At 46.2% G+C, this 18768-nt stretch overlaps 1 protein-coding gene across 1 annotated transcript; it reads left to right on the top strand.

The window, feature by feature from the left end:
* Positions 1 to 250: 250 nt before the first annotated feature.
* On the top strand, positions 251 to 12257 carry LOC131584823 (T-cell surface glycoprotein CD4-like). Its single transcript, XM_058850329.1, has 10 exons — positions 251 to 410; positions 6372 to 6500; positions 8044 to 8223; positions 8308 to 8451; positions 8691 to 8963; positions 9401 to 9763; positions 9881 to 10123; positions 10214 to 10332; positions 10571 to 10638; positions 11849 to 12257. Exons 2-10 carry the CDS (start codon positions 6440 to 6442, stop codon positions 11862 to 11864), a joined length of 1467 nt encoding a protein of 488 aa, XP_058706312.1. The 5' UTR covers positions 251 to 410; positions 6372 to 6439; the 3' UTR covers positions 11865 to 12257.
* Positions 12258 to 18768: the final 6511 nt, after the last annotated feature.

Below are 18768 nucleotides of genomic sequence, written 5' to 3'. Positions count from 1 at the left end.
GCAGAACCAGCTCCCAACCATTCATGGCTAAGTTTCAGCCCCGTCACGGCCTCCATCAGCTGCCCTATGGCCAATAGGCTCTCTCTGCTTTGCACACTCATTCTCCCCACCGCTGCCCTACACCGCCTTCCGCTCAGGTCCATTTCTGTTCACACCCCAGAGTCGAAATCACGTGCCTTTGGAAAATCACCATCTGCCTAGAGAAGTCAGCGGATGTCAGCAGAACCTGGACTGGCAGCAAGACCTTGCTGTCGCTCCGGCTGGAGAGGAGGAGACATCAAGGCCAACCAAACATCTGCTTGCTGAACATCAACTTCGTTCCTCTTTTGTTCCAGCTGTAGTTGGGTGAGATCAATTACGGCAGGTGACGAACACAAGGAGACAGAAACAGAGAGGCTGAGACAGAAGAGGTAAGGAAACTCTTTCTTTTGCTAAGAGGCCAACCTGTTTTCGGGTTTTTTAATGCTACGAACTTTCTTACTCCACTCAAGTTGCTGTTTTGGCATGGATGGATTGGTTTTGCCCTGCTTAAAGGTCTGTTGTAAAACCATCTTAAACCTTTGACTTGGTAATACTTCTGGCTGTGCAATTCTCTGAGGCCTTTTAATTTTAGCTAAAAACTGTTTTTCTCCCTGGATTTTTAAAGGTCTGTTGTAAAATCATTTTAAACCTTTGACTTGATAATACTTCTGGCTGTGTAATTCTCCGAGGCCTTTTAATTTTAACTAAAAACTGTTTGTATCCCTGGATTTTTCTCTGAAAGTGGCAGACAAAAAGGGAGTTATGAAAAGCTCAACTTGCCCCAGAGCCTGGGGATCTCATGGATCTTTTAAACCCATATGTAGGGAAATATGTCCTATATGAGGGCCTGTCACTGGTGACTGCATAACCCCAAGGACTGCAAATGCATTGGGGAGCAGCCCTCTACCAGCTGCCACTTGCTATCACCTTCTCCACATGGCCTGCAGGAAGGGGAACATTATTCTAAAAAAAGCCTGCAAAAATGAGAAGATGCCAGTCTCTAGCTAAGTAAGGATGTCTACTTACATCTGTACGTGCTGAGACCGGAGGGGTCTGTTCTGCTAATCCAGGCTGACTGGCTCACTGCCTGACACTAGCTGCCAATGCAGCCTGATCCATTAGCTCAGGGCTGAGTGAGCAGGATTTCTTGGAAAAAGAGGGATCCTTGCAATTTTAGGGCAACAGAAAAGAGATTTGCTTTCCCCTTCCATGGGCTGCTACGCTGTTGAAAGCTGGAGTTTCATTTCTGGTTGAATTTTTCAACTTTCATGTGGCGTATCCTACTCAGCCTCCATCAGCCACCTCAGATATTCCTCCACGCGTTGCATGAAGGCTGAGTTTGGGTTACAACCCAGTATTCCCCACTATGAACTCAACACTCCCTGGTCCAGGTTAGAATTATAGGATCTCAGAATGGTTTGGGTTGGAAGGGACATTTAGAAAATATATCATTCCAACACCCCTGCCACAGGCAGGGACACCTTCCACTAGACCAGGTCACTCAAAGCCCCATCCAACCTTGCCTTGAGCCCTTCCAGGGATGGAGCAGCCAAAGCTTCTCTGGGCAACCTGTTCCAGTGCCTCAGCAGTCTCTGAGTAAAAGATTTCTTCCTAGCATTTTATCTAAACCCACCCTTTTTTCGTTTAAAGCCATTCCTCCTTCTCCTCCACTATCTGACCACGTACAAAGTTGCTCTTCATTTTTTTAATAAGATCCCTTTAAGTACTGAAAGGCTGTGACGAGGTCTCCCAGACTTTTCCCTTGTCCTCCCCAGCGTCTCACAAACATGTCTGCCAAAGCTGCCTGCAGCACAGCTCGGCTCATCCAAAACAAGCATCCCTCTCATCCCCACCAGCAAGTCTTGAGCACCCAGGGGTTGTGCCCACCTGATCTGTCACAGCCTTGTGTATCCACCAGAGCAAAATTAAGGAGGGATAATACCCAAATGTCATCCCAAGCACATTCAGGGCTTGGAAGGTTGATGAAGGAGCTGATTTCAGAGTGTGTCACAGTGCCTTGATTAGTCACAGCCTCTGGTGGTTTTAGAAAGGCAGCTCTTGGCTTCCCCTTAGGCCAGAAGGGAGCAGCCTGGGCTGTGGAGACAAGAATGTTTCTGTGGCCACAAACATTCCTGTGGCCTCCATGTGGTCCCAGGTGTGTGACTGGGCATGGGGTACTTCATGGCTGAGGGGAGCTCAGCTGGTGCTGACAGTGACACCACCACCCTGCCTTGTGCTGATGATGGCACCTCTCCCGGGGAGGATCGGCTGCTTTCACCTGTGTCACCTCACAGATCCTGCTCCAGCACTTCCCTCTCCCAGGAGCTCCAACAGGAGGGTGGCATCTGCTCTCAGATGAGCAGAGATTCTCAGGAGGAAATGGAGGCAGGGTCAAACAGCCCAAGGGGACAGCAGGGACCATAAAATGACCTTCCCTGCTGTCATAACTTTGCTCTGTGCTGGCTATTTTCATTGCACTTGGCCTCTCACCCCGCCTGCTGCTCACCTGACTTTTGCTTTAACGCTAAGAAGTAAATTCAGAGAAACCACTATTTGGTAAGAGAGCCAAGTCAGCTTTGTTTCAGATTTTTAAACTGAGGAGAAGAGAGCTGAACCCCTTTAGCCCAGAGCCCCACAGCCTAGCCTAACTCTCGAGGAGGGCAAGACGCAGCTGCACCCCCGAGCCCTCGCCCGGCAGGCACCGCAAGGGGAAATGCCGCAGCGGAAGATGAGGTGTGGAGCCCTGGTGGGGAGGGAGAGCTGGGGGCCCCCCCACCCTGACAGAACGAGCTGCTGCCAGATCAAAAGCACAGCCACAAACAAGAGCGAGAGGAGAAAACAAAACCACACTGCAAGAAAGAGGCGCAGGAACACACCGAGAAAAGGAGATGGCCTGCTCTGCATCAGGAGCGGTTGCCGAGTTTTTTATTTGTTGGGGTTTTTTTAAATTTAAGTTTCCTCTTGTGTCATGCCAGTGCCAGCCTGTGGAGAGGTCTCTGTAGCTATCACCCACTGGGGTTTGGTGCTGGAGGGACTGAGGGCTGCCAGCCCTGCTCTCAAGCAGATGTTCTCCAGGCATGACTTGGTCCTGCAGGCATTCTCTGGAGCAAGCCCACTCACTGCCTCAGCTCTCCTTTTCCTCTCCCTCAGAGAGGCAGGGATCATTAAAATAAGTCAAGAAGGAAATTAAACCAGTTTAATAAGAGGGGGAAGTTAAAATGAAAAGGAAATCAATGTTCACTTGGGAGGGAGCCCTGCTCCTCCGTTGCTAGACGTGCTAATAAATCAAGTATGCCTGGACTGTTTCTAGCACAGAGGCCAGCTGGCATGAGATGGTCTGGGCTATTAAACTCACTTAACCTCCAAAATGAACTGGCCACATGCCAGCCACCTAATGGGAGAGGTCCCTGGCCCATGCTAACACCTAAATGCATCCCAAGAGTTGCTCGGGAGAGCGAGAGCTGTCCCCAGCCAAAAATGTGTCAGGAAATGTACTAGCAATTTAACAGGACTGATGAGTATGTTCCAGTGCCTGGGGACATTCTGTGACACTGCTTAATTTATGAGTAGCACGGTAAGATACAGCTGGGCTGCCTGTAAGGAGGCTGTGGGTCTGCTACAAGCATCGGCTAATGAGAGCAGCTTGCTTGGTTAACACGGCGGTGGAGCCTCGCTCGCTGAAATCTGTAAACTCCAGAGCAGCATCGCCTGTGATCTGGCCTGGAGGGGGATGCAGAAGGAGAGAGAAAGGCGGGGGGGAATAGGAAGTGGCATGAATGAGAAGTAGAAATAAACAGGGAGAGAGGGAATAGGTGTAAAAGAAAGCCTAGCTGAAGGCAACCCATTTTCCCCACTGATTTGTAACTTGTAGGTGGTAACATCGCACTGTGGAGATCTGCCACAGAAATACAAAGATTAGTGTGAACAAAGTGGGAATGCACAAGTTGTGAAACCAAGAGAAGAAACAGAAGAACAAAGATGCATCAGTCTGCATCTACCAAGAGCCAAAAGGTCAGCAGTTCACCAGTCCCACAGTGCTCTGGTTGTGTGGTTTTGCTCAATAACCAGGAAGCAAGAAGGCAAAGAACAAACTGAAGCCATATGACAGGAGAATAGAGATTCCCAGTCAAAACAAAATTATGAGGTGTGACTCAGCGATTTCATTAATTTTTACTTGTTCCATTACCTTCAGGTTTTATATAAAGTTTAATGACTTTAAAAATTTGAAACCCATCACTGAACTGTTAATTCACAGATATTACTTTTGAGTGGGGGCTGACTTTTTCATCCCACAGGAGCAGGTGATGCGAGATTTCACAGCAGGGATGAGGTTTCTTCTGTCACCTCAGGAATGGATCTTACTCAGGGCCCTGTGCCAGTTCTCAGTTATCGATGTTCCTTCAGAGTGAGATGCATACAGATGCCTTGTTAGTGCCCCTTTCTTTATTCTGTAGCTTAACCCACCAAACTGCTTCATCACTGCCTCTGCATCTTGTTAGGAGTGATCTCCAATCATCTGCACTTGCTCCTTTGTTTTACAACTTTCGCAGAAAGCAGCTCATGCAAATATTTCCTGGCCTGGGGTGAGTTTTTTTGTTTTGCACGAGGCAAGCCACAAGTCTCCTCTGACTGTGTCTTTGCCACCTGTTTTTCTTCTGATGGTGCATATGGCTGCTGTCTTGCTCTTGCACACATACTTTTCATCTGTGCATTTGAGTACATTGGTCTGGATGTCAGATGTTGTGCTGACCTGATCTCCATCTAAATGTAGTGCTGGTGTTTTCATCTACTCTTTGATAGCTTCACATGCTCTGATCATTAAATTAATTTCGGTATTAAATTATCCTCTAATAGAATATATTACACTTAAAATTGCACATCATACATATGAATATTGTAGAAAATTATTCATGCATTTCTTTTGAGTTTAATCCCATTAAGACTCCAGCCTTCAGTCTGTCACACGCCTGACATGGAGACTGCCTGCTTTCAGAGAAGAGAGGACACCTCACCGGCTTGCTCACTCCCCAGAGCATTTCAGCTTCTTGGCTTCCCTTCTGTGATATATGCCTTGGTTTAAGGATGGAGAGCTCAGTAGTGTCCCCTTCACTTTGTCAGCCCACCCAGATGCAGCTGTTACCATCAGATGGTATTTGCTACAGTCAGAAACCGCATCTAATTTGATAATTCACCTTAACATGATCATCAGCTTCCAGTTCCCACTTTAGGTTTTGCTACCATTAATGCAACTTCTTCTTTTGGACCTCATTCCTCCCTTCTCCCCATACTTTTCATTGAATATCAGGTCTTTCCAACATCAGACTTGCTGGTTTTTGAGATTTTTAAGGTAAGAAGTTAAAGAAAAACCAAAAAACCAAACCCAAATCTGAAGAAAAATATTAATAACAGCTTAAGATTGTTTTAATCATAGAATCACAAAATTACACAGAAATATTTAGATGGCAAGGGACGTTGGGAGGTCTCCAGTTAATTCTCCTACTCAGAGCTGAGTTGGCTCTAAAATTACAACGTGATGCTCAGGGCTTGACAAGGCAACTTCTGAGCGTCTCCAACGATGGAGATTGCCTGGCATCTCTTGGCATCTATTCCATTGCTGAACCACCTTCAGTGGGAAGAAAGTTTTCCTTATATCTAGTCAACATTTCCCTGTTCAACATATGGCTGCTCCCTCCTGTTCCTCCCCTGTGCACATCTGAGAAGAATGTGGCTTATACCTCTAGGTAATATCCATTAGATAATGGGAAACTGAAATTAGATCACACTTTGGCTCCTTTCTCCCTATCAAGCCCAGTTTTCTGCCTCTCCCTGTATGTCAGGTGCTCCAACTTCCTCACCATCTCACTAGCCCTCCACTGAACTCTGTACAGTTTGTTGGCATTCTTCTTGTACTGGGGGCCCAAAACTGTACCCTGTATCCTAGATGAGAACTCAGGTGTGCCAAATAGAAAGAAATAATTACTTCACTCCACTTCCAGCAGAGCTGGCTGTGCTCTTGCTAATGCAGCCCTGTATGTGTTTAGCTTTAATCTCTGCAAGAGTGATGATAACCCACTATAGAGAAGTAAAAAAGCACAGAACTCTTGGCAGTATAAACAGCTGCTGCCTGATGAATGCCAGAAACCTAGGGATGAGTAAAATGAAATGTTTATTACCAAACTCCAGGGCATGCTGCGGATGGATTCTTTGCTGAAACAAAGGGCTCTGGTGACTTTCCCAAAAAGCTTCCATTTTGCTGTGCTGAAGGATGGTGGGAGCTGACTGGAAACACAAGTCCCATCCATTGAGGTCTGAAAATCAAACATTATTAACAGAGCATTTGGGTCTTCCAGGATAAGATCCCTTGGCAGTGACAGCATTTCCAGCCCTGCTCTCCACGGACAGGAGTGTTCCCAGAGCGATGGAGTCGTGCGGCACAGCCGTGAGCTGCACGCCTGCTGCCTTCTTGCTTCTGCATCTGGGTGAGTCCTGGCCTCAGAAAACCCTCATGGTTGTCACAGCCTTTTCACAGGCCTCACAATGCTCAGTGTATTTCTAGGCTCTTTCTGATGTGTCGTGTAAGATTCCTCACACAGCTTGGCTTTGGGATGCAGGTTGTTCCCAGCCTGCTTGCTGAGCCTGCCAGCCAAAACCAGGATGCATCGCCAGTTTTGGGAAGTTCTCCCATAGAGATGCAGGAGTAGGGGTCCTGTGAGAACCAGGATACACACCAAGAAGAGTGGAAAATACTGCCCCCCACACTGCCTCCAGCTGTCCTGGCAAAAACATATCTGTGATGCGTAACCATATCTATGATGTGACCTTCAAAATCTCATCACAGATTTGCCCTTGCAAATGGGATGCTACTGGCTTGCTTAGCTTGACCTCTAATGTTACAGGCTTTAGTGGACTTTTTAGTGCTCATTTTCCAAGAAAGGAGAGAGAGTGAATAAAGCCAAGCCTGCGTTTCTCAGATACTCAGCTTTGATTCCTCTGGTCACAGAGGAAAGATTGGAAATCTCTTGTGCACCCTAGAACCAAATGAAAAGCAAAAGATACCAGCTTTTATTAATAACATTTATAATTTCACAGTTTAAGACAAAATCATAAACTTCTGTAGACCAACGTGCAATTATTGAAAATCTGTATTGGTACTGTTGCAGGGTACCTCTTAGAGAGATATAACTTCTGGCAAACCCTACATTAAAGTCATGTAAACTTTTCATTTTACACTTCTACAGCTCTTCACTACTCAGGTCACCTGGAGGATTTGCAGGTTAGGCATCTCTGAGAGTTTACCAGCACTAAGGCAGGAGACCACAACCCTGGTATTCCCAATCTTACCTCTGGCAACTCCATCTCCTTCTTAAGGTCTCCTGCAGAAACCTTCTTTACAGTGAAGGAAAGGAAATGATTCTCCGAAGAAACCACTGCTAAGGTTTCTTCAACCTTATACATCCTATTTATTTTACTGTCACATAGCCCTCCTCCCAAGAACATGAACCTGACATTAGGTCAGCCTTTTTCTTTCTTTTTTACTTTATTTCTTCATTTTTCCATGTTTTCAGTCTTCATCCATGCAAAAACTGGAAGAAGGTGTGAGCAAATTTGTCAATGCCGCATCAAGTGTTGACTGGGGAGTGAAAGAGAGATGACATATGCTGTCCTTCATTTGCTACCAGTAGAATAACTAAGTTTTATCCAGTGGAAAAAGGTTGTTTCAGTAAAATTGTTGACATTTCAAAATTATGAATGATGATCAGTCCACAAAAAAAACTGGTTTTTTTACTTTTCTCCAAATGTGTGTGAAAGACAATAACCATTAACCAGGCAATGAAAGAGATTGATTGATTGATTGATTGATTGGTTATATAAATTAATGACAAATTCAGAAATTGAGGATAATTTCAGTGTCTGGGAAAGGGAGGATAAATATCAACATCTTTTTGGAGGGCTGGGAAGTGTTTACTGAGCCACCTTTCAGCAAGTAAACTTACGACTTTTTTGGTGGGTATTGACTTTCAGGTCTGATCTCCAGTATGGCTCACCAAAATGAATTCCAGACTGGGCTCGCAGGAGGGGAGGTGACCCTGAACTGCACAGGCATACTTCCTGACTCAAAATTATCTCGGCACACAGTCATCAGCTGGGTGTACCATGATACTCTTCTATGGCGTATGGAAAAGAGTAACAAATATTGGAAAAGTAAGGCTTCAAATTCATTATCCCCTCTCCCTTTATACATCTGAGAAACCTCTTCCCTCCTAACCAAGCCTATTTTGTCAAAAGAACCAACTTTCCTTACTGGTCGAGCTGACATCAAGATGCAATATAAACAGCTGCGGGTGTGGGATTTGAAGCTCTCTGATGCTGGCATCTACACCTGTGAATATGGACCTCAAAAAGTCCGCACCTCGCTGCATATCCTTAAATGTGAGTGAGAGCAGGGCTTTTAGTCATCAGGAGGTGAGGGGAGCATAGAGCTTGGGGAGACATCTCTGCTGGGATTCTTTATCCAGCTACATCCTTCTGTCCTGGGCTATCAGAGTTCATTTCTCCTCCATCTCCAGGGCACGATGTCTCCATGTTCTATTTGCTGTAACACTCGTCTCTCTCTCTCTCTCACAGGAAGAGAAACTGACTTACCGGCTGTGCTTTTTTTCTTTTTACAGTGACAATCTCTTCAGATGGGCATTTTCTGCAAAATGAAGTCCCTGAGCTGATTTTAATGCAAAATTCATCCAGTCCTCTACCCGATCTCAGCATCACATTGTTTGACAGTAACAACAACAGAGTAACACCAGAATTACAAAACAAGAGCCGTCAAAAATACATAGTGAACTTAAAGAAACTGGAGGCTATGGACAGCGGGACCTGGGTGTGTCAGGTCCATTCAGACTCTCCACTGATTAATCAGAACATCTCCTTTGCTGTGAAGGTATTAGGTATGTGACAACAAAAAAGGAACTCAAATGGAACTGCTTGGGAGCCCGTATTCCCTTCAGCTCATGAGTTTAACTTTTAATCTCCACATCCCAAGCACTGGTGCTCCAGGGTTGACTTCCCAGGGCTTCCAACAATGCAGCTTGGGGATTGTTCTGCTGTCTGAGCTCTGTTCCACTCTTGCACTCATTTTCCTCTCCAGGCTTGGTGAAGAGAAGATCCTTGGGGTCTGTTCTCAGCTCTGCTGTGCTTGGGAGCTTTGGATCTTTCTGCTGCCTTATTCTCAGATAGTGTTTAACCTTCCTGGAGGATGTCGTGGCTTTTCTCCAAGTCCTTTTTAAACTGAGTGCAGCGTGTCTCACTCTGGATCAAGGGTAGACATGGGAAGCGTAACCATGGCTTTTCCTGCCTCTGTATTCCTTGTCTCTTCTAAATTCAGGTTTTCAGAATCCAGATTTGGAAAGAAAGTATGCAACTGTTGATAGCACTGTCATCTTCTCGTGGCGTCTGAACTCCCAGATAATAAAATGGAAAGAAGGTTTCACAGGCCAGCTGAATTGGAAACAACAGGAAAGTGCAAGCACTCATGAGCTGCTTGATTTCAATGTCACAGCTCAAGGACAGCTGCATGAGACCAAAAAAAGCAGCAACTTTCTGTTTGAGATACCTGAAAGAAAACCTGAAAGTACCATAGAAGTGAAGCTCCCCAAAGTCCATTTCAACCATTCTGGCCAGTACCAGTGCCAGCTGGAGTACCAAGGAAGACACGTACAGAGCGAGATAGAGCTGGTGGTGATGAAAGGTGAGAGGAAGAGAAGTGGGTCGTGAAGAAGAGCTGCAGAAAGCTGCAAGCCACAAGGGCATGGATGGATCCATCTTTCCATCCCCTCACCCACATGTCCTTTTCTTGCCTTCACAGTCTCCGCTAACCCTGTTGGGCCGCTCTCCAGAGGAGCCAATATGACCCTGACCTGCCAGGTCTCTGGTCCACTCCCACCCAATGCCTACTTGCGCTGGGAGCGTGTGAATGGGACTAAGATGGACAGTAAGAACTCAAAGCAGCATGAAGTGAAGTTGGAGGTGAATATCAATGCTGCAGGGCTGTGGAGCTGTCACCTCATAGAAGACAGCAACATAAAGATCAGCTTTCATTACCACGTGGGTATGGAAATTAGCATCATGTCCCTGCTCCAACCCTAAAGCTACAAAATTCTATTTGTTTCTGTGTCTAAATACTTTTATCCTCCCACAGAGGAAGCTCCTGTCTGGATTAACTATGTGATAATTGGAACAAGCGTTGGAGGCAGCTTATTGGCGTTGGTCCTTGGGTGCCTGTGCATCATCAGTGGTATAAGCTGGCAGAGGAGAAGGGTGAGTGCCACGGTCCCTGTGAAAGGTGCAGAGATTACTGACTCTCCAAACCACAGGAGGAGTCAGATTTCCTGTCTGGGAGCAGGGCAGAACAGACAAAGGGTCAATCCTTAGACTCAAAGCAAGTTTTTGAGATGGGCAGTCTGCAGATGTCAGACAGCACTTTACTACCACTTCAGAGGAATGTGTTTGCAACATAAAAATACCCAATTGTTCTTTGTCCCTTCTCTCCTGGCAGCAACGGGCAAAAAGGATGGCACAAGCAAGACAATACTTGCTGGAAAACAAGACATGTCAGTGTCAACAGTAAGTGGCAATGAGGGCATCCAGAATGGGAAAATACTGTTTTCAAGAGAGAGAAGCTGGATGATTGGGTGGGGAGAAATTGAACTTGAGCATTTTTGGTGAAACAGTACAGCTGCTTTTCAGCATTTTCAGCTCTTACTCATGTTAAATCCTGCTTAAGAGTTATGAGCTATGCTAAATCCCAAACCCATGGTAGCACTGTGCTGGGAAGCTTTTGAGCAGAGTGGTTTCACTCAAATTATCTTAATGCTGAGAGATGTTAGCCCAACCCAAGCAGGAGCTCCAAAGTCCTTTGGTAGGGTCTACAGGGAATCTGAGATCTGGATATCAAGGTTGTGGAGGTGGAAGACACACAAACAAGCAAAAGGATGAAACCCGAATTTTAAAAATCCATGATGTCCTCAATTTAAATCCGTCTCTGCTAGAGCATTGCTGGACTGCATTTGGTGAAAACTGCCAATAACCTCCCAGGAGTAACAAGAAAGGAGAAAAAAATCGCAGAACACTCTGATTTGTACCCTTTCCTAAAGGCCTTGGGTGATGTGAAATACACTGCTGTGTTGTGACCCTTTTCATGGGAGCAAGGATTTCTCAGCAGAGAAGCTGCCCTTTTCCATGTCTTTAGGCTTATATGGTATCAGGCATCAGAAGCAGCTGTTGGAAACACTGACAGCCATTCTGTCACTGGAAGTGGAGCGCGAAGGGAAGTATAAATGATTGCATGAACAAGTTCAATGAATGTCCAGGTGCAGAACTGGACTTCTGCTTCATTTTCATCAGTGACATTGGCAAGCTGTGATAGTTTCACCTAATTTTTTTTTCACTGTCAGCAAGAATTCAGTGAGAATGTTTATTGGCAAATACTGCATCACAGCTGGGATGTATATGTGGTGAAGAGCATAAAATGTGTTGAAGAATTCACCTTGTTTTCACCTACATTTTATCAAGGTTAAAAAATAAACCCCATAAAGAGAGGACAAAGCCTGTACAGATACATCAAAATCTAGATAAATCTGTGCAGTACAAGTGCTGATACAGTTGTTCTTTAGCTCTCTTTGCCAAGTAAGCAGCTCAGTGTAACTGAAACCTAAACTGCAGCCATGTGTTTGCTCAAGTAACTGTTTGCATCCTCAGCTACAGAGGCAGGCAGTCATTCTCTGTGCAAAAGTAAAGTGGGGGGTGGTACTCATGTAGTACTTTTCTCTTGCAGCTGGCTGAAAAAGTAATACTGCAGCACTGGCATCACAAGGATTGATGAAGTCTCTGCCTGTACCTAAACACCTGGCAGCCCATAGTGCTCTGTGACTCCATCTCCCTCTCTTTCTCCTGTTTTAATGTAATTCTTTATTCCTTCATCATTCCCCTAGTCCAATGCTGTGGAGGGAGGCTGTCTGGCTAGGAGCCAATGGACAAGACAAGAAACCCTGAGGGGTTATGATTGATCTCCAGTTCTATAATGAGAGATGCTGAACAAAAGATATGTGTGTATATATATATATATATATACACACACAGATACATATATATAATAAGCTTGTATTTTGTTCATGCACTTAATTTGACCTTCTTGTGGAACCAATTTTATGCACTTCTTTCATCTGCCTGAGCGACAATAAATTACTTTGGGGTTGGGAGTTATTTTTTGCAAGCTGGACTACTTTTTTTCTGAGGCACTCTTGTCTGGTTCAAATTCACATTTCTTTCTTTCCAGATAGGATGTGAAATGCTAATTCTCACTATCTTCAACCTCCCTGGCTGCCATGAGCCTTCCTTAATGCACCAGCTATTTGTTCTCTGTGAAATCTGTCTGTCCATGCTCATTTGCCTTTCCTGGGCAATCTGTGCCCTACATATTTGCCCTCAGACCTACATATCTGATCCCCCATATCTATCCCTCAGCCTGTAGTTTCATCACTCCATAACAAGCCAAGAAACAAGTGAAAACAACGAGTGGGATTATGCAGACCTAATTTTTTCGGGAGGGCAGTTCAGGATGCCAATAGGTTCTGGAAGTCAGAGCCTGAAGAAGTTCTGAATGTTGATCTAGAAGGTAAGTTTGGGAATAGGGTGAGAGTAATTTCCTAGGAGAACAAACCAGCCTTGAACTGCCTAATCCCACACAGTGCAGAGAGCAGATGCTTCTGAGAAAGCCACTGAAAATGTTTCTCACCAAAATGACCCTTTTTATTTGGCTCAAGGAGATGAGAAGAGGGAGTGAAAAGCCCAGGAAATTTCAGATGGAACTAAAAGCATGCTGCAGAGATGACAGAACGTCCTGAAAGAAAAATGCTGTTAAAATATGTACACAGAAGTCTTGTGTTTATAGCAGTTACTCTACTGTCTGCTAGTGGCAGGTCAAAAAGGCCTTGAGGTCCTACAGCTGTCACTGGCTGCAGTCCCAGTTTGTTTGTCTGCGCTGGCCTTGCTGGGGACAGGCACAGAGAGGCACAGAGAGGCACGGGGCTGTGGGAAGGGCTCCCTGTGGTGAAGACCCTCGGTGGGATGCCAGGTGCTGGAGGAGGGGATTTTCTGTGTGGCAGTCAGCCAGCATCACTGACAGACAACAGACAGGCAGCAACAACGGCACAGGCAGCACCTGTGAGCCAGGGGAAATCCTCCACCCCACAACCTCTGGAGTGGGGACACAGCCCCAGGCAGCTGTGACAGCAGGTGTGGGCCCCCACTGGTGTCAGACGTGTTCCTCCACCATCATCTTCACTCAGACAAGAGTGACAAAGGCCCACACTAACATCCCTTCCCTTCTCATAGCTTGTGCTTGCAGGCACATGACTACATTAATTTTGGAAAAGCCTTGGTCCATATCCTGGTGCACGCAGTAGCTCCTCCTGCTCCTGTCCTGTCCCTGAACTGCCAGCATACCTTAGGAGCCAGTTGTGGCCCATCAATCTGACAAATAAGGCATCATCATGGTTTAAGGACAGGTCCATCATAGGAGCTGTATGAGGGAAAATGAGCGCAAAGTCAGTGGTGCGTAATGGTCATGCCAAACTGCTTGGCAACAAAAAACTACCCCTGTTTCTGCAGTCCAGACTTTTCACCTTAAATAACTGCTTGAGTACCTAAATCAGCTCCTTTTTTCACTCACATGAGTATCTGGAGCAGAGGGATTATCCTGAACCAGCTGATATCTGGATGGGACAAAATATCAGGCTGGGTGAGCATCTTTTGGGAGCTCCTTTAGCACTGCAGCCATCTCCAGCAGTTCAGATGCTCACCTGAGGTTCTGACAGCTGAACCAACCACCTCTTTACCAAAAAACACCAGCCTTGATTTTTTTCAGCAAGAGAATCAGCCTGACAATAAAAAACTAAGCTAATAGGGCTTAATAAAAACCTTGTCCCAGTTTCAGCCAGCACAGAGTTAATTTTTTCTCAGCACAGGGTCCATCAAACCTGCCCTGTCCAGGATAAAATGCATGGGTAGCAGACAGTGCCAGCACGGGTGGCTCAGAGAACACGGAGGTGCCTGAGCTGCCTGACAGCTGTCAAAGCCAGGATGCAGCTCTCCTCTCTTCCACGGGCTGGAAGGGGCACACTGAGTCCTCACAAGTGACCAAGGGCTCTGTGGCCATGCACAGCTGGGACCCACCTGCAAAGAGCACTCAGGCTCACAGCCCTGCCATCGATGCAGAAGGTCCCCCCGTCTGTTTCCAGGTGGCCTGGTTACACGGCAGCAGATGTGACGGTGCCACCGGGACGCCTGTAAGTGCACAGCCGCACCCACAGATGCACAGCTTCCAGTTCTCCTGTCTGCATGAGTGAAACAAAAATGACAGGCGTTCCTCAGCACTGCACGATTTCTCAGTGGGTATCCTGATCTCAAAAGTTGTGACCCTGCCCTACTCTACTTGAAGCTCACCTGCAAGCACAAACCACTGTAGGCTCTAATCTTATAAATCTCTTTTTTTTTGGCAGCTCTCCTGTCTCTGTCTTTTCATATGATGACCTCCTTTGTTCCCTAGATACATGGACTGCCCTGATTGAGAGAAAAGTCATCCACAGAGTCAGGCCTAGTTGGGCTTTGCTTTCCACCTGAGTGCAATACGGAAAGCTTCAGTGTGGGCTTCAAGGCAGCACAGAGGTAGAGATTCAAACCAGGTAAGAGCAAGCTTGCACAAAACGTTTCAAGGTAGATGAGTCCCCAGCTGGAATGGAGTGCAGTTACATCTTGCCCAAGCCAGGACTTTACAGGCTGTCTTCCATGTATCCTGGTCCTTCTTCTCAGGAAGTGTTGAGGAATTCTCCCTTTGCTAGGGGTTACAAGGGTGCATCTACACTATGCAATGGAATTAATGCCTCTGCATGACACAAACCACAGCAATAAACAACTCTGCAAAGCAGCAAACACAATGACAGACTTATCATGTGGTGACAGCTCATCAGAGTAGCCCTGAGATGATGGCATACATGGCGATACAAAATGACAATGTCAGCAAGAGCTCTGTGTAGTGATGTGGAAATACCACAGAAAGCATGAGTTTGGAAAAATATGTGGAGTGCCGATTTTTCCTATTACATCAATCTTTCTGGTACTCCTGTTCCCCGTGTTTCTGGGCTGCAGAAGGGAAAAAGCACATGCTTCCGTCCTGTGGACCCACCTCCAATGTATGGTCCTCAGTCAGGATCCACAGACCTGCCTCCCTGCTCCAGCGGAGGGAGGAGGTTGGACACAGCTGAGGATATACTGCCCTGCCCAGTTCTGCTGAGCTAGAAACACAGGGGCTGAAATAACCCCGTCCCACAGCGCTACCTCCCCAAGCCCCTCCTGCTTCCCAGTTTATTTCTGCCCTTTGAGTGCAGCGTGAGGCGGTGATTTGGTGGATGCTGTCAGCCCGGATCTGCCGAGGCGATCCATGTGACTCATGCTCCCCGCAGGCTCTGCAGCAAAGCACTCGCATCCCTCAGCCTTCAGAGCCAAATGACCCTGTGTGTTTCTTTGCATGCTCCCAAGATCTAGAAGGGGAAAAGCTGTGCACTTCAGCCTCTTCTAATTTCCTTTTATCTTGGGATTGGGAAGGTGTGGGGGGAGTGGAGAGGAAGGGCAGTATTCAGTGTCCATTTGAATGGCTCATCACTCAGCCTAACACAGTTGCAGGGAAAGAGTAGCTTCTATCCACCCTCCTCAAAGGTGAGGGTAGAGTTGGAGTACCAGACTCTTCCAAGATGCTCAACCCTGAACTGGTTTCCTTTCTGAGAGCATTCCCAAGTGTGTGTTTCCTAGGAGGAAGCCCAGGGTTTGTAAGTGCACTCACCTCTGAGCAACACCTCCAAACCCCAGCCTTTGCCTCATGCATGTCAGCGTCCTTACTTGGCATCCCTCCTGAAGAAGCCTTTGGCTCTCCTTCTGTTCATTTCCAGCCAGCTTGGCCAAGTCTTAGAGGTACTTCCAGATTTGGAGAATCAAAGAACAGCAGAATAAGAGGTGGTGGCAGAGACTGCCTCATTGGCAAGGCATCAAAAAGGAAGAAAGGAGAAACCCCAGCTCCTCAATGTTTCAGCACCAGCTGGCTCGTGTCAAGGTGCCTGTTTTGGGCTCCAGTGCTGGGAAGTCCCTCCTCCGAGCTTGTCCGTGTGCTGTGTGGAGATGGGGCTCTGGGGAGGAGCAGCAGTAACAGTGATGCTGGCTGCATGAGCACTGTGGCTCTAGGGAGGCCAGCACACCACCTGAAACAACGAGGGGAGCCAGAGAGCTTCCCTGGCAGGGACCAGCTGCACCCAGCGTGTCAGCAGTGCTCCTGAAAGCCCAGGCTATTTTTGAATTAAGTGATTGTTCTGGCCTTGGGAAACCTCAAACATACCTAGAGAAGCTGGAGGTAAAATGAAAATTGCAATTCAGTGTTACAAATTTAAAGCAAAGAAGTAATTTCAGCTCCTTCCAGATATTGTGGTTTCCCAGACTAATGATTCAAGAGCTCCTAATTATCTTTTCTGTGTATGAGAACAAACAAGTAAGTGTTCGGTAATTTTGGAAAGCAGCATAATTAAATTCTGAAATGACAGTTTTACATCTTCTACAGACTGGAATGCACTGAGCTGGGACATCAGTGATGCCACAAGAGCAAGAGGGATGAAAAAGGGGTCCCTAACACTCAGAAGAGAAGAACACACAAAGCATTACACTGGATGGGAAGGGGGATGGGGGGAAGCAGGAGGACATACACACCTCTGCAAAACAGCATGCAGCATCACAACATCATATATTTAACAAGGCTACCCTGGCAATTCCTTTTCTCATGGTAAATATAATATACAAATATTTATGTACGTGACAGAGGAAAAAAAATTTTTTGAGAGTGCCCAGCTGTGTAAATAAAAACATTCAGTGGTAAACAGGCACCCACAAGTCTAAAACCTAGTTTAAACATTGTGAACCCTAAATATTTCTGTGAAGCTCATAACCAGCACTAGTCATCTGTCCCCTGATGAGAGCTATTATCAATTGCCCATTTTGCAGATGAAATATCTGAGAAATCTCACTACATCTTGCTGTACAGTGCTAGAAATAGAACCTAAGGTTTGGATATGACAAATCTACATTGCAGTCGCTGTCATTGGAGAGAGATGCTTGGCTGGATTCTTGTTAGCCATTAACCACACCCTGCTCACAGAGCCAGGAAAGATGCCAGGAAACCTGCTTGCAAGCACACCAATGCAGCCTCACAGGAGGCTGTATAGGCCGTGTTGGGGCTCTGAGGGTGGATTTAATTGCATCCATGATCTGTGAGAAACATATGAAACCTCCCATGGTCCCTATCAAAGTCCTGAGTAAGAGCTGCAAACCATCAAAACCCTGTGAAGTGCATCTGGCTGTCGTGTAAATGCTTCTGCTTTTAGGACTCTGCTGTTTGCTCCTTGGTTAACGAGCTCTGTTCCTTTAAGGATCCAAGGTACCTCTGGGAAGTGCATTTCCCTGGACCTGCAGAGCTGCTGTCCAGAAATAACTGATCTTTATGCAGTGAACTTTTCCAGAAACCATTTCATACCCCGACATTGTAACAGTACTGTTTCTTCAGGCCTGGATGCCTTAGACTATTTTAGTGAGCTGAGACTTTAGACAGCAGGTTACTGGAGAGAGTACAGCCTGACTATGTAGGAAATAAAAATTGCTCCCAGCTGTGTGAGCCCTCCTCAGAGATGAGTCTTGTTGGGGGGTGGGGGGGGTCACACTTCTAGCCTGGACTTCCTAGATACCCAGGGAACTCTGCACTGCAAGGCTTCAGGATTTCCAGGTCTGAGTATTGGTGCTCCTTTGCTTGTACATTGTCAATATGCGGCATATACACAGTTGCAACGTGCGTCTTATAAAAAACAGTGAAACCAGATGTCTGGAAATCTTTAAAATACATTTAGATGAGATGGATGGACAAGCATCTGCTTGGGAGTGTGACAGCCCTAGGGTAAGAGCTCTTCTTCCAACAGAGTTTGTTCTGCTTCACAGTAAATCTTCCATTTTTTGCTTTCATTCAAATAATTACTAATTTGAATAGACTAATTTGCAAACACAAGAAGCTTCCTTGAGACTGGAGGACTATTCCCATCTAGCTCTGCTCACCAATCTCTGTCAGGTGTAGCCTAAGCCATGAAGAGATGCTGGGCTGCAGCTTGTCCCTTCCTGTGTGGAAAGGAAGCAGGCAGACAGTACAGAAAATGCTGGAAGCTTGGTTTGCTGTTTCCCTGAGAGAACACGAGGATTTATTCACCCACACAACAACTAACAACTAACACTAAGGAGACTCAACTACTGATTCAGAAGAGGATAGTGATATGGAAGTTATCACATTAAGCAATTCATACAAATGACATGATTGAAGCTGCACAAATGTTTACATTTGTGGATACAGACCTTCTCACTTCAAGGCATAAACCTCCTGCAAGTGATACAGGTTGAAAAGTGACAGAGAGGGGGGCATTTCTGTCCTTTCTCACATCTTTGGCTCCTGCTGTGGCTGCACTGGTCACTGAGCTGAACCACCTCAAGAGTGTTCCTCTGTGGGAGTTCCTCACATCAAAGAATAGCCAGATCATGGCAGCATTGTCACCACCTGTCTTCCTCAAAAATATCTCTTACCACCTACCTGACACAAAACTTGATCTATTCTAGTGGTTCCTC

The sequence above is a fragment of the Poecile atricapillus genome, chromosome 1 (genome assembly GCF_030490865.1).
Source record: "Poecile atricapillus isolate bPoeAtr1 chromosome 1, bPoeAtr1.hap1, whole genome shotgun sequence".
Taxonomy (NCBI): domain Eukaryota; kingdom Metazoa; phylum Chordata; class Aves; order Passeriformes; family Paridae; genus Poecile; species Poecile atricapillus.
Note: the sequence above shows the minus strand (reverse complement) of the source record. Positions and strands in the feature narration are given on the sequence as shown.

Coding starts and splice junctions, on each gene's coding strand:
- LOC131584823 (XM_058850329.1), top strand. CDS start 6,440: ATGGAGTCGTGCGGCACAGCCGTGAGCTGCACGCCTGCTGCCTTCTTG. Junction 8,452..8,690: donor CTCGCTGCATATCCTTAAAT/GTGAGTGAGAGC, acceptor TTCTTTTTACAG/TGACAATCTCTTCAGATGGG. Junction 8,964..9,400: donor CTTTGCTGTGAAGGTATTAG/GTATGTGACAAC, acceptor TTCTAAATTCAG/GTTTTCAGAATCCAGATTTG.